This window comes from Camelus bactrianus, chromosome 36 (genome assembly GCF_048773025.1).
Source record: "Camelus bactrianus isolate YW-2024 breed Bactrian camel chromosome 36, ASM4877302v1, whole genome shotgun sequence".
NCBI classification, from domain to species: Eukaryota; Metazoa; Chordata; class Mammalia; order Artiodactyla; family Camelidae; genus Camelus; species Camelus bactrianus.
The window spans coordinates 1,568,693-1,584,137 of NC_133574.1; the positions used below are offsets into that span (position 1 = coordinate 1,568,693).

The window sequence follows — 15,445 nt, forward strand, 5'->3', positions numbered from 1 at the left end:
ACACCCCGTGCAGGAGGCTGAGGTTGACTAGTTAACCACAGTGTCCAGGCACCCGGCGCACCCCGTGCAGGAGGCTGAGGTTGACTAGTTAACCACAGTGTCCAGGCACCTGGCGCACCCCGTGGAGGAGGCTGAGGTTGACTAGTTAACCATAGTGTCCAGGCACCCGGCACACCCCGTGCAGGAGGCTGAGGTTGACTAGTTAACCATAGTGCCCAGGCACCCGGCACACCATGGCAGAGGGTGAGGTTGAGCAGTTAACCTGCAAGTGCCCAGGCACCCGGCGCACCCCGTGGACAAGGACACAGCCCTGGGTCCTCACAGCCGGCCCCCGGGCAACCTCCTTCAGCCCCCCACCTTCACGTTGCTCCATTAGGAAGCAAACACTGGATAACCATAACGGATTAGTAAGATCGTGCAGGAAGAGCGACTTGCCCGGGTCCTGGAATATTTGGTCGTGATTTTTTTTAAGATGGAGGAACTGTACAGAAACAACCACCTTACTAACGTCAGTTTTAACAGAACACGTTTTAAGCTCAATGCCTAGAACACGGTGCGAACAGGAAAGCCGCTTTGCGCTGTTCACACAGAGGGGGTTAGTTTTATTTGTTTATATTTGTAAACATACCTACTTATTTATTTTTAACATTACATCATTTTATTTGGCAGCATTTCCTCTCTTCTTAAAAATTTGTGTATATATTTTTATTTTTTTCCCATTTTTCAAATTGAAATAGAGTTGATTTACAATGTCGTGTTAGTTTCTGGTTTACAGCAGTGATTCGGTTACACTACAGGCATTACAAGCTATGGAACATAGTCCCCTGTGCCACGTAATAGGACCTTGTTTGCTATCTATGCTGTACATAACTGTTTTTATCTGCCAATCCCAAACTCCCAATTTATCTCTCCCTCCCTCCTTCCTCCCCTGCTAACCATAAGTTCATTTTCTATGTCTGTGAGTGTCTTTCTGTTTTGTAAATAAGTTGGTTGGTGTCAAAATACTGGCTTTTGTTCCCTGTGCTGTACAATGTATCCTTATTGCTTATTTATTTTGGGGGGGGGGTGCCAATTAGGTTTATTTATTCTTTAATTTCTTTTTAAATGGAGGTGCTGGGGATGGAACCCAGGACCTCATGCATGCTGAGCTGCACCCTCCCCCCGAGGAGGTAAGCTTTAAACTTGCATGGATTAATAAGCTTCTTCACTCCAAAAACACTGTTTGGAGCTGCAAGCACACCCATAGCCTGTTTTTAAGCACAGGGGCTGCAATCCTGGTGCCGTATGTCTCAAGTTCCAGTCCCTCTGATCTTCCTAGGATTTGGGGTTATTTGGAAGAACGGTAACGATCTGCTCCGCTGGCCAGCACTTTCCCCCTTTATTTCACATTTGAGGCTAAGAGAGTAACATCTGTGTCAGTAATACGATGCAGTGGGCAAACGACAAGGGTTGTGCCTCGGAGAACAGCTGCCAGGTTGGCATACAGTGTTTGGTGGACCCTGAAACGTCTGGGCTCCAAGCGTGTCCCTTTCTAGTGTGGCCCAGGGCGGGCCCCCCAGAGCGATCGGGGCTCAGTTTCCTCATAGACAGCAGCGAGCGGCTGTCCCACAAGACCCCAGCCGGTGCTTCCGCCAGGTCACGGCAGCCAACCCTCCCTTCTCTCGGCCACGCCTCCCATCACCTGTCACCGGGTGACTCTGCAGACGCTCGGTATAAACTCCTGGGCTCAGAAAAGCTCGAAAAATGCCAAGTTCCACGATGCAAAACAGAGGCATTCAGTTCCTGTAAGCCTCCTCAGGACTGAACTGTGCGGAGGGACAGAGGAGCTCTCTGGGAGGGACACACAGGGCCGCCCTCTTGCAGCAGAATTTCCCTGGGTTTGGCTTCCCGGGAAACATTCCATGGAAGTTTTTATGACCTGTGGAATTTACCGATTCTGTGCCTACATTGCCATCGATACCCTTGACCGACACCAAACATCCGGGACCCATTTTGTCCATCTCACCCGCAACGAGACCGCGCATTCTTGGCGGTTCCTGACAGCCATCTCCCACGGGACACCCAAGTCGTGAGCTAGAATCCGAACTTGGGCACAGCACGGAGTTGAGCGACACTTGACCAACCTAACAATCATTTGGCAAGACAGTGGTGCCAACTAATGTGTCCAATGACGAAGCTTTTGAAACTGTTTAAATATGGAAGCTGTTTTCTGATCCACGGACCCCAGGGAAGGAGGAACAAAGCTTCTCTTTCGGCACCACGGTCACTCTTCCTAAAACCTTTGGGAGGCGCCCTGGTACCCGCCAGCAGAAATCAGACAATCGCTGAGATTTCAGTGGCCGAGAGTCGGACCTACTGAACACACCAGCCTTTTCATAAGCACACGTGCCCCTGGCGCCAGGCTCCCAGGCAAACAGTTCTGCTCTGTGTCTCCCCAGATCTGACCTCGCTGTTCCCCATCGGGGCCGTTTCAGCTTCAACCAGGAGCCAGACAGGCCGTGGGTGGACTGCAGCACAATGCCACCGCCTTCAACCTGACTTTTGTGGAAACATCGCTCCCGATTCCAAACGATTAAACCCCCCAAGAAACTGCTCCAAGCATCTCACCGGGGAGCCTGAAACTGTCTGACATTTCATGTTCTGGTTAGTTTATAACTTGAAAACTGCCTTAAGAATAAACCCGGGGAAAAAAAAAAAAACAGAAGGAGAATGAGTGCGTAAACATCGATACTTACAGGCAAGATCTGGAAATTTTTGATTTTCTGATGATGACACAGTGTGAGAACAAATGCCTTTGGATTGCTCTGGCTGTCACGGAGGAGGAAAAGCCTGCGAATGGAAATAATCAGACTGTTAATCTGAAAAATCCAGACTCATTAGTGTATACGTCTGCACACACACGCGCGCACACGGGAACACGGGCAGGCTCGGGTGGCAGGATTACCTCCACACCCGGACTGCGGTTTTGGACTGTCACCCTCCACGGAGAGGAACCCAGACGTGGCTGACTCTAAGGCTAAGGCTGGGGAAATATGAGGGGAAGTGATCAAAGAAGAATGACCCAGGTCAAATCTGGCCACCAAAGTAGATGGTGGAAGTGGTGCATTGCAACCTGAGAACACACTGCTTTGATAAATCAATGAGCAGATGCACAATAAGGGTGGAAACAAAGCTCCTTCCAGGAGCAGAAAGCCAGCTACATTAGTGAGGGAGGAGTATGGATTTGAGGACCACCCGTGGCAGTCGCCAGAGATGACCGCTAAGTAGGGGCACCGGCAGTGGATGCCAGAACCAGCATGTTTGATGAGAAAGAGAATGTTTATATCGTCTCGAAGCATCCACCCCACCAAGACTTAATGAGGATGACCAGGGACGCAGAGTAACCTTCCAGAAGAGAAACCCGGTGGGTACCGCCTTCAGCTCCTCCAGCCAGCACCCCCAGGAGTGAGAGAGCCCAGCCCAGCACCTCCGGACGGCACCACTTCCAGGGAGCACCTGCCTGAAACGCACCACCTGAACCCAGTTCTGCCGGAGCAGACTGGTCCAAACCCAGGCGCCGTCTGCGCTCACTGGACTGAAGCCCGTGCTGGCCCAGGGCGGGGCTGAGGATGCACAGGCTGTCTCCTTTGGTTGTAAAGGATGCAGCTAGGACCCTTGGTACAATTTGAGTGTGTACATCGGAGGGCAGGACTGAATTCATGGTGCTATGGTTCATAAGGGAAGCCCTTGTTTTTTTAGAAATTTCATAATAATTAGGATTAAAGGGGTATCATGCCCCAATGTACTTCCAGAATGGTTCTGACGCAAGAGGGAATACGATAAAGCAAAGATGTTACAATGCTCACAATGGGGGTACCAGGGTACAACGCGCACAGGGGCCCACACCATCATTCTCACACCCATTCCACAATCTGAAATTACATCAAAAGGTCTACAAATAACAAATGCTGGTGAGGATGTGGAGAAAAGGGAGCCCTCCTACACTGTTGGTGGGAATGTAAATTGGTGCAGCCACTGTGGAGAACAGGATGGAGGTTCCTTATGAAACTAAAGACAGACTTACCCTATGATCCAGCAATCCCACTCCTGGACATATATCCAGAGAGAACCTTAACGCAAAAAGACACCTGCACCCCAATGTTCACAGCAGCACTATTTACAACAGCCAAGACACAGAAACAACCTAAATGTCCATCGACAGATGACTGGATAAAGAAGCTGTGATATGGTTATACAATGGAATACTATGCAGCCATGAAAAAGAACGAAACATCGCCATCTGCAGCAATGTGGATGGACCTAGAGAATATTATGCTTAGTGAGGTAAGTCACACAGAGAAGGACACACTGTATTATGGCACTTACATGTAGACTAAAAAATAATACAAATAAATGTGTATGCAAAACAGAAAATGCTCACAGATACAGAAAATAAGGAATCATACCCATCATCTTGTAATAACTGATAATGGACTATAATTTACAAAAAGACTGAGTCGCTCTGCTGTACACCCGAAACTAACACAATATCGTAAATCAACTGTACTTCAATTAAAAGACATTTAAAAATTTAGAATAGCACAAAGAAGTGTGAATCATTGCTTTCCCACTAACACATCCGGAATCAGATGGCAAGACAGACACATGCTGGAAAGAAGGAGGAAAAAGTCCCCGAGCCCTAACCCCGGGGACAAAGAAGAAACAGCCTGAGAGGAAACACACTTTAAAGGCTTTAGAAACCCAACTGCAGGGGTCAGTTTCTAGGTTGCAATGTTAAGACGGAGAACAATTTTAAAAGACTGGAAAATCCTGGGTTAAAAATGTAAAGATGGTTTTCTTTTGCTGCGGGACTTCTCAGAGCCTTTAGGATGCTAGACTAGAAGACAATGAATGCTATTCAATGCTCAGGGCCCCAGCGGGAGAGTTTCCCTCTCTTATCTGACTCTCTCATAGTATGTTTTATAGCATTTTGCAGGACATGTGTTCTTCAGAACACAATTTAGAGACACCAAGCAGAGCGGGCTCAGCTGGGCAAACGGGAGGGCCAGGGCTATGGATCACGGATCTGGGTTTGATGAGGGTGAGAGGGCCAGCTCCTCTCCTGGGCAGGGCTGCACGCCCGCTGCACGTCTGCCTCCCAGAAACCCAGGAGTTAGCAGGGCTGGGTCTTCCCACAGGCAAAGCTGGGGCCGTCCCTTCTCATCTGTTTGCTTCTGAGCACCCCAAGAAGCAGGCACCACACGTGGCCTCAGTTTGGGGTGCAACCCGGGGAATCTAAGTCTGTCCCAAGGGCTTGGGGCATACAGGTGGTGCCTAATGGTTGCCTGTCTGAAATGACCACCCGCTCGGAGGAGCCGGTGAGGCTAAAAGGGGTGTGGCTTGTCGTCAAGAGAGATTCCTGGATCTCCACTCCCTGGAGACAGGGCTCAGGGAGGATGCACCCCAAGGGGTGCCACCACTTAGGAAACCAGCACAGAACACAGAAAGGGGAAGCGCTGAGGACCACGGGGTGGGGGGGTCCTCTCCTCCGCTAGGAACTGAAGTCAGGCACAGGGGGCTCTCCCGAGTGTGTTTACGGGTCCCTTCATGCAAGAACCCAGAGCTGCTTGCGCCCAGGGCGGTGGAGACCAGAGCCAGGACACAGCCCAAGGTCTCGCCCAGATGCTGCACACGTGGGCTCGTTTAGGACTGTCCTCATCTGACAGCGAGGGGAGCGGGGCACAGAGAAGTTAGGCGATTCCCCTGAGGTCACACAGCCAGCAGAAGAATGAGGAAGGGAACTGGAAAAAGTCAGAAGAAGGAGGAGGAAGACAGAGGAGAAGGAGCAGGGAAGACATTGGTAGGATAGGACGCGGAGGACAGAAACTGCGACACCAAACGCGGAAGCCGGGAAGGGAGCACATGGGGGTTCCTTACACTCCCCTCTCTCCTGTGCACGGTTAGATTTGCATTGTAAACCTTTTCGAAGATGAAGAACAGAAGGACCATTCTGAGCCTGGCAGCTTCCAAGGGCCTGTGTTTCCAGCAGAGCCAGGGCGGGGCGCTCTGCCAAGGAAATGAACCAGGGCATCTGAGTGACTCATCATGGCCTCCTCTTGGGGTCCAGAGACAGGACTCAGGCTGAGCTCCAGAGTGGCCACCGTCCCCACCCCACGGGTCAATCACACGTCCATAATCACTCCCTCGGGCGCGCCCCTCCCATTCACAGCGATGCTGAGCGTGGCCACACGGGGGTTGCTCTGACCAACGGGGCCTCAGCCCTGAGACATGCTCGAGCCCTGAGGTTGGACCTCTGGCTCCCAACAGCCTCACGATGGCCCTGATGTGCACGGACCCAGGCTAGCCTGCTGGAAGCCTGTGCCCGTCACCCTGTTTCCGCGGCCACAGCCAGACACGTGAGGACAGCCGTCCCGCGGCCCAGGCGACAAGAGCCACTCAGCCAGCCCCAATGGTACAGCTTTACTGTTTCAAGCCTCTCAGGGTCAGGGTGGCTGGGGTCTGTGGATGAAAATGACGGCCAGCTTTTATCAGCAAACAAAGGACGCAGACCTCAGCCATCAGCCACTCCCATGGTCCCCAGTGGTGAGCCGGGGCGGGGAGGGGGTGCTCAGGATGCAGACAAATGGGCTGCCTGCTGCCAAGCCCTCAGCCTCTGCAGCCACCCCCAGCGGTGCCCCAAGCAGACTCAGGATGGGAGAGAACAGGACACTGGCCCTGAGCTCGGGTGCACATCAAAGGAATGATTCCAGTGAGCCCAGACTTTGAACCTTCCCGTACAGAGAAAAGCGCTCAGCTCCTTAACTGGAGATGTCTGGTTCCCTTTAATTAACAGGCATCTTTTGATGTTCCCACTACCCGGTCTTTGTTGCAAAAACTCCTACAAATTCTGGCTCCTCCCCTGCCTCTTCGGAGCGACCTGAGAGGCTGCCTCCCGGATTAAGTCCTTAGAAATGCCCGCGGAATAAAACATAACGCTCAACTTCCAGGTTGTGCTTTTTTTGCTTTTTTTTCAGTCTACAGGCAAAAGCTAATGATAAAGTGGAGGCAAAAGTACAGCTTTTTTTCCCACTGGCCCACAGCCTTCTTTATGCAAAGTAAGTAGTGTGTGTTCATCGCTTGGGACTTCAGCAAAGAGGCAGAGGATGGATGGAAACGGACCGCAGGCCCTCTCCGCCAGCCACTTCCTAGCTGTGCGATCCCTGAGCACCCACGGCCTGTGTTTAAAATGCAGCTCCAGCCTCTGCCCACTAGGGCCGGACGCCCAGGGGAGGCGAGCCAGCCAGACGCCCGGCGCAGCAGGACCGCAGCCCTCGCCCGAGGTGGCCCCTTACCCGTCCACGAGTCCCTGCTGTTTAATGAGCCTGTGTGACTCCTCCCTGGAGATCCTGCCGTGGAACCAGTGCTGCGTCCTGTGGATCACTGTCGGGGGAGAGGGGGGGACCGGTCTCAGCCCCTCTGCGGGAGCCACTCCCTGAGAGCCAGGCCAGATGTACCCGGGGCCCCCCGATTCCCGCAGCTGCACCTGCGGGTGCTCCGGGAGGGACCCTTTGTGAAGCCCAGGGAGGGCGGAAGCATGTCTGATTCCATTTGGGCACCAAAGCATCTGGCCAGCCGGCCGCCTTTACCTGTGCTGAGGGTGGAGGGGAGGAGGGGGCTCTGGCTACCGAGGGCACCCAGCCGTGTGCTTCGCTTCTGCAAGAGAAACCGCCACGTTAGCGCTCAGGTGGCAGAGGGGCACCACCACCACGCCAGCCGGGGCACAGCCTCGCGGGGCCCTGGACTTTGGGGTGACACTCCCATCGGAGCCCGAGGACAAAGCTTGTGGGTCGCAGCTGTTCAAAACAGAAGCGGGGAGGGCGTAGCTCAGGGGTAGAGCACGTGCTTAGCACGCACGAGGTCCTGGGTTCCACCCCCGGGACCTCCTCTAAAACTAAAGACACCTAATTACCTCCCCCCACCAAAAAACATTTTTAAAAAAATCAAAAAACAAAAAGAGAAGCATCCAGATGTATTTCTGACCACACCAGGATCCCAACAGAGCCTCGTTTTTCACACAGGAGACACCCCGATAAATCTTAGGGGGAAAGCACCAGGCAGGTCTGGAAACACTGGTCCAGGGGGCCCACGTGCCGGGGGGACGTCCCCCTGTCCCCGCACACTCTTCAGCCAGAGGATGGGGAAGGCTTTCTGGGCCAGAGCCTGTGTTTTGCACGTGGGTCTTTAAAACTCAGAAAAGAGTGGAAGTTGGGTGAGTCTCAGGAAATCGAGCCTCAGTGAAGACACTGTTCGAGGTCAGAAGACGCTGGTGAGCGGTCGAGCCAGGATGGAGACGCGGGCTCCGCGGAGCGCGGTGTGGTGCAGGGCCCCGCAAGCACGAGGCGTGCGCGGGGCCACGGCCTTACCCTCCAGGCGTGGCCTTCCTCCAGGGCTGCGCTCTGGGCCTCGGCCGGGTTCTCGATCACTCTCCCCGTCTGCCCAGAAAAATCCATGGCCACGAGGGAGTTCTCCGAGACGCTGCGCTGGAAAGGAAAGGCCGCAGGTTCTTAACGTGGCGGGAAAGGAGCCGCGGCAGCACGTGGGATCTCCACGGGGAGGAGGCGTGAGGACCCTGCAAGGGCACGAGGGGACAGGCCAGCCCCCACCTCCCAACTCCCTGAGGATCTGGAGCTAAAAACGGCTTTGGTTTTTCCTAAGAAGAATCAGGTGTGTTCCGATCCTCTCCAGGGATTCAAATGCTGCTGGGGGGCCCTGGTGCCCCCAGGATCTGCACCGTGTACCCCTCCACATGCTCCCTAACGTGTGTTGCAAACAGAAGGATCGAAGGTGAGCCTGTTTTCAGCAGCAGCCAAGCCCCTCCCTCGGGTTAAGTCAGTTCAGGAAAGAAACACGCGGACCCTTTCTGCAGGATAACATTTTTTTTTCTTTTTTCCCCAAGAAACTGCCAAGCTATTTCTACAATGGCTGCAGCATTTTGCATTCCTGCTGGTAATTTAGAAGACTTTTCAGTTTCTCTGCATCCTTGTCAGCATTTTGAATTACAAGGCATTTATTTTTATTTTAATTTTTAAAAATCATTCTTAAAATTTTTTTTTCCTCCCAGGTTTATTTAGGTATATTTGATACACTGCACTGTCTGTGTTTTTTTGGGGGGGAGGTAATTAGGTTTTATTTATTTTTAATGGAGGTACTGGGGACTGAGCCCAGGGTGTCGTGCATGCCAAGCATGCTCTAATTTTGTATTTTATTTGTTTCCAGGCTTCTGTCTTTTGTTTTAATGGAGGTGCTGGGGATTGAGCCCAGGACCCCATGCTTGTTTGGCACGCCCTCTACCACTGAGCTATACACTCCCCCACCTCCACCCCCCCCGCAGGATAATTCGACATCTCCCAGGAGTGGACGCAGAAGGATCTTTAAGATCCCATTTTGAGAGGATGGAGTGTATTTTTTTGCACTTCTGGGAAGGAAAGTGCAACCTGAGAACACAAGAAGAGTGGCTATCATCTCTCAGTTCTCGCAGGGAAGGACCTAAGGGGGACGGTCCACAGCACCACGGATGCCACGGCCGAAGGGGACGGAGCCACGGTGGGAGGGGCAGCCTCTCAGTACAGCTGAGACATCTCTGGGCTCTTGCATACAGCTCGTAAACGGAGCCACCTCAGGACACAAGCCCGAGGGGAGATGCAGGCATGGGGAGAAGGGAGGTGGAGGAATTCGCTCCAGCAAGACCTCCCTGCTGGGAAACGCAAGGCGGCGGATGCGCGGGCCTCTCCAGGACGCAGTGCGCTCCTGGCGCCCCGGGCACCACGGCTGGGAAGGACCGGGACTTGGGGGACGGCAGCTCGACTTACCACCGGCGTGGAGAACGGGGACAGCGCGGGCTTCCTCTGCTGCGGGACGCGGTAGTTCTCGTACAGGAGCACCCCGTACTGCAGGGAAGGGGAGGCCGGCGTCGGTCACGGGGCTCGCCGGGGCTCTCAGAGCCCCAGAACGTGGCAAAGCCACGGCGCCGAGAGCCACGCGGACACAGAAGAGCAGGCACCCCCTGCCAAGAGCCCCCTGAGCTCAAGGACCGTGACAGCCCATAACCACCAGCCCAGGCGCCTCGCTGAGTTCTGATCCTCCTGGTACCAACGCACTGATGAACTGGTCCTTCTGGTAAGTGACGGATGCCAAGGGTGGTCTTGGGGGCGCCCTGAGTCACCTGTGTGCTTATATACATATTTTTTCCCTTCTTTGGTCTTAATTCGATCATCTTTTTTTTTTTTAAAGAATTCAACAATTCTATCTTTATTTTTTAATTTTTAAAAAATTTTTTTTATTGAGTTATAGTCATTTTACAATGTTGTGCAATCATCTTTTTAAAATGTCTTGAAAGGGACACTTAGGTCACTGATTTCAAGCCTGACTTTTTTTTTCCCCCCAAAATATATTTAAGACTAAACATTTACCTCTTAAATTCAACTTCAGCTGCAGTTTGTCGTATTTCTACATTTAGCCAATTCAGAATACTTAAAAACTGTCTTCTGTATTTCGTCCTTGACCTATGAGCTGTTTACCTAGCTTGCCTTTTCAGTAGGTACACAATTGTGCCTTACTGCAGGGTAATTTTAATTATTATGTTTACTCTTAATTACTGAAGAAGATGAACGTTTTCTGCATTTACTACCTTCAGTTCCACAGCTACGAATTCACATTTTCTTCCTATTTACAAACCCTAGAGCCGTCAGAGTGATAGTTTAATTTGTGTAAATTCTTTAGAGTGTACATATTAAGTTTAAATATTAAGCCTTTGTGTACAAGCTACAGTATAAGTTATTTATCTTGTATTTTTTTTCTTATTTCACGGGAGTGGGTTTTAAAGAAACGTTTATAGCACCACCAGTCTTCTTTATGTTTTCCTCCATTGCTTCAAAAGAAAGTCTGACCGTAGAAGCATTTCCCCTTCTTTTGTAATACGTTTCTCATTTCTTACTCACGTCTAATGAATGTGACCCTCTGAAATGATAAAGAAAGAAGGTGACAGTTGCTGTCTGGCTTCTGTGTGTAAAGACACGGCGGGGATGTTTCTACATGAAGCAGAGTGTCTACTTGGCTGTGCCGAGGAGTTGCTGCTCACGTCCAGAAACATCGCATACATAACACACATCACATTAACGCGCTAAACAACATAGCAACATAAATAACGAAACGCCAATTCTTTTACCTTGGAATTTAAAACAAATTTTTTTTTATTGAGGTAGACAGTTCATTTACAACGTTGCATTCATTTCTGGTGCACAGCACAGTGCTGTCTTGGAATTTAATTCAACATTTAATCTTTATCTGCTTACGTGAGAGGGAACCTAAGTTTAGTTCTTTGCTGAGAGTGCACAAAGGCTGGGAGTCATGGTCCAAAAATGCTTCCTGTTCTTGGGTTCAGCTCCACGGACACAAAATGAATGTAAAGTGTGCTCTGTACCCCGAGGGAGTGACAGTGTTGCAGTCAGCACTCAGAGACGTGGCGGTGTCACACGGGTACTAGCGGAGAGGGAACTGTGTGGCGAGGGGTGAGTCCCCACTTAAGAGGTCATGTCCGACCACGTTCCTGATGGACAGCTCAGCCCCAGAGGCGAGCGGGTGACCCAGACCTCAGCATTCGGTCACTGTCACTCCAGGTTCTGTGACAGTTCACACAGCACAGAGCTTGCATATTCCTGAAAACTTCGAGAAATTAATTTTTTTTTTATAAATCCTTCAATTTCTCCTTCTGGGTTTCTCAGTCAACGATAAGGTTTTTCTGTTTTTGCAAAGACTGTCCATTTCATCTTGATTTAAAATGCAACGGTAGGTAGCTGGGCACAGGCACAGTGTGCCTTCACTGTTCCCACTAGAAAAATTTACTTTTGATGCAGTTTGACCCCCCTGGTTTCCATCTGTCGGTGCAGAGAAGAAAGGCGTCTGTTCCTGCCGTTCAGACGGTGTGGCTGGGGCTCTGCGCACACACAGGCGGTGCAGGAAGGGATGGGGCAGGGCTGGGTCCCCAAGCCGCTTCTGAGTGGCGATGCGCTTCTGAGAACCCGCAAACGGCGGACTGAAACAGCACCCGTGTGCTAGCGGCTGGCCCGTCCGCCAGGAGTTTCTGGCCGTGCTTTACCATGGAGCAGCGGGTTTGCTCCTCCTGGGCTCCTGGGGTTGGGTGGGACCAGAGGAGCAGGCTGGACCAACGACTGTGTCAAAGGGTGCGTGCCATTTACTGCGGACGGGAGACCCTCCGGCCCTGCCTTGCCTCCCTGGCATCATTCAAGACAGGGCTGCACCTGCCAGGTCCCAGTCAGTCTTTGCTGTCACAGACGCTGAGACCGGGATTCCCTGCCACTTACAAGGGATCTGATGTGCCGTGTAATTCATTCAATCTTTTAATCTATTTCAGAAGTTGCCTGAGTGGGGAAAAGGGTTCTGCTACATAAAAATAAAACTGGGAACCACTAGACGAGACGGATCATCTTGTAGGGAAGAGGGAGGGGGAGAAGGAAGGTCTGTATCAGGGACTTCCATTCTGTTAGATTTCACAGAGAAATCACACTTGGGGGCACAACACTGTAAAATGACTATAACTCAATAAAAAATGTTTAAAAAAAGTATGATAAATGCAAAACAAAACAAAACAAAGAAAACTTGGGGGGAACAAAATCTGTGACTGTCTTAAGGCTTGGCAACTAATTTGCCAAATAAGAGAACACACACAGAGCCACAAACCAAAAACTAACCACTGATCTACCACTGGATCGAGACTATTTTATAAAATTAAGGTGATTTCAAGATTAATTGAAAAGGACAAATCTCAGGCGGAAGAATAAAGCTTTTGCCACGAGCACAGCTGGCTTCATGGGAAGTTTGCTGCAACGTCCTTGTCTGTTCTGTTCCGCCACGGACTGACGAGAGAATGTGTCTCCTCGAACTGTCACCACTGAGAGGACCGGCTTTGGGGGACCATGTGCCTGGATGGTGGGGTCCAGAGAGGCCGTGAAGTTGGGCGTGAGCGAGCAGGCAGGTGGCATCACCGGATGGGACGGCTGGACACGCCCGAGCCTGCGCCCACATCCTACCTGGGGGTCCCATGGGGTGCCACCCGCGGGGCACGGAGTCCCGGCTGCCCCATCTCCTGCGACTCTCTCCCCACCTGCACTGGCGGGGGGGGTGGGGGTGCCCGGCCCTGCTCCAGGCTCCCGGGAGGATCCCACAGGGTGACACAGCGCGGCCGTGCGCTTGGCCAGCACGCAGCGAGCCTCACCAGCACGTTGCCTCGGTTCTGCACAACCTCTCAGCCCTCCCAGACGGCTCTGCACCCCACCCCAGGGCGCTGGGAGCCGTCCGCGGTCCAGGCGCGTCCTTCCAGACTCCGAGCGCCTGTGCCGGGGGTGGGAGGAGGCGCCCACGTGTCCCCGGCTGCCCTCCTGCACATTCATCAGGCCACCTTTCCAGCGTCAGGTCGCTCGAAACCAAAGCAGCTGCTCATCACAGGGCCCGGTGTTGACGGGGCAAGAGCCTTCTCTCGGGGAAGAGTTTCCACGGCCATTTAAGAACCTTCCAGAAGATGGCAGGTCACTAACAAAGTGTTCATACTCCTTGCGCAGCCTCCAAATATCTATGAATTTATTTACGCAACAATACGATAGGGAGGTGGCGGAATAAAGCCGGGTCATATCTGCAGCTTGATGCCCTAAGAGTGCCTGTAAGTTGAGCACTTTTCTCCTCTGCAGGCTTAGGTTATAATTTCTTTTTTTTTTTTTTTTTTTAAAGAAACTATACTTGTGTCGGTGCTTCAAGGCACAGGAAGGCACCAGGTTAATTCAAAGCAAGCCTTTCCTCTCAAAAAAGCCCTGGGATTTTAACACGATCCAAATGGCTACAGCGATATTAACCGTCACGCAGACCTCATTCCTGGACGGAGCTGGGGACAGTGCGAAGGCAGAGCCTCAGGGGCCCGGGGTCCCCAGGCTGACGTCGGTTATGAAACTAAGAATCCAGCGTGGGTCCTCCACGTGCGGACACGGCACATCTGACCCACTTATGGGGACCAGGGTGTCGGAGAGTCACAGCTGGGAGCGACCTCTCGTCACGTACTGTGGGCAGGATCTTCCCTTCAACCACAAAAGGATGCGACACAGCGGTGCCCAGGTCTGTGCCGGCCAGACCCCCTCGGAGGCCCAAGACCTGGACCCGTGAGATGGCGCAGAATCCTAGCCCGGACCCTCACCGGCCGACTGTGCCAGCCCTGGCAGGGGCACCGTCGTGGGCTGACTCCCGGGACGTCGGCAGGCAAGGCGAGAGGCAGTTTCCAAAAAGGAAAGGTCAAAGCCAGAGATGGGAGTCTGGCCTGGTCCCCACTTCCGTTCAGTTCAAATTCTCTGAGCATCCACTGAGCTCTGAGCACCAGGCCACCCCAGCCCTGAGGATCCGGGGGGCAGCCGGGCTGGGTGGTGCCCGGACCCAGGAGCAGGCCCAGGGCGAGCACGGGGAGGTGGGCGGCGGGACGCCCTCCTGGTCAGGTCCTCGCAGCCTGTGGTCCGACTACCGCCCTGTCTCTCTGCCCAGGAGGCGGTTTAGGGTTCCTTCAAAGGGTGTCTGTCAATCCCTGGAACAAAATACACCTTGTTCCCAAGGCAACGGGCGGGTGCATCGCATGGAACCCGGTCTTCGAATCATGCTTTCCCCTCGGAACAAGGCAGTTCGAGCCGGCGCCGGCACGGAGGACACTCGCACGTCTGGGAGGAGCGCTCACGCCAGGATGCTGCTGCTGGCTGCTCGGCAGGGGCGGGAGGCCCCAGGGTGTCACCAGCCGGGATGGGGAGGCGTAACCCTACTGCTGCGTCCGGTGAGACGGGCTCCAGGTCCTGCGGCGGCCACATGGTGGGTGACACAGGGCCAGGCCCCTCCCCCTGCAGGAGTGGCATTTGGCAAAGTGGAGGCCGTGGCGACGGGCTTCAGGTCTGTCATCGGCACTGCAATGGTGGTCACCCGTGTGCATCACAGGGCTGCGTGAGGAGCCGATGAGTGGGACGTGATTCCTGGGCCACGGTCCACGCTCTGAAACACCCACGATGTCGCACTAGCGTTTTACGGGACACGTGCTGCTGGCACCGATGACGAAGCCCGTCCTCATCACCGCTAGGAGCTCGGCCGCTCCCACCTGTGCCCAGTTACGTGACGACCACACCCAGGGAGACCCCCGCCCTCCTCAAGCACAGCTTCCCTGCTGGCTTTTTCCAAGACAGATTATATATTTGCAAACGAAAAAAAAAAAAATCACACAAACATATAAAACCTTACAGGTTCCCCTCCCCCGCTGCCCCGTCTACACCCCAGGGTAGCCCTTATCTTCCCCTGAAGTCTCGTGTTTACACGCATGCCAGCGAATCAAACAGGCATTTCCACCTCTCCTCGCCCCCCACAATAAACGGAGTGA

General features: G+C 52.9%; 1 protein-coding gene across 7 annotated transcripts in view; it reads right to left on the reverse strand.

Moving 5' to 3' along the window:
• GRB10 (growth factor receptor bound protein 10) overlaps positions 1 to 15,445 on the reverse strand; it is a 112,026-nt gene that overhangs the window by 2,255 nt on the left and 94,326 nt on the right. For all 7 annotated transcript variants that reach the window (XM_074358594.1, XM_074358593.1, XM_074358588.1 and 4 more), the window contains 5 exons: positions 9,849 to 9,926; positions 8,403 to 8,519; positions 7,626 to 7,692; positions 7,332 to 7,419; positions 2,736 to 2,829 (listed from right to left, as the gene is read on the reverse strand). In XM_074358594.1, coding sequence (XP_074214695.1) covers positions 2,736 to 2,829; positions 7,332 to 7,419; positions 7,626 to 7,692; positions 8,403 to 8,519; positions 9,849 to 9,926 — 444 coding nt within the window. The remainder of the gene's footprint in view (positions 1 to 2,735; positions 2,830 to 7,331; positions 7,420 to 7,625; positions 7,693 to 8,402; positions 8,520 to 9,848; positions 9,927 to 15,445) is intronic.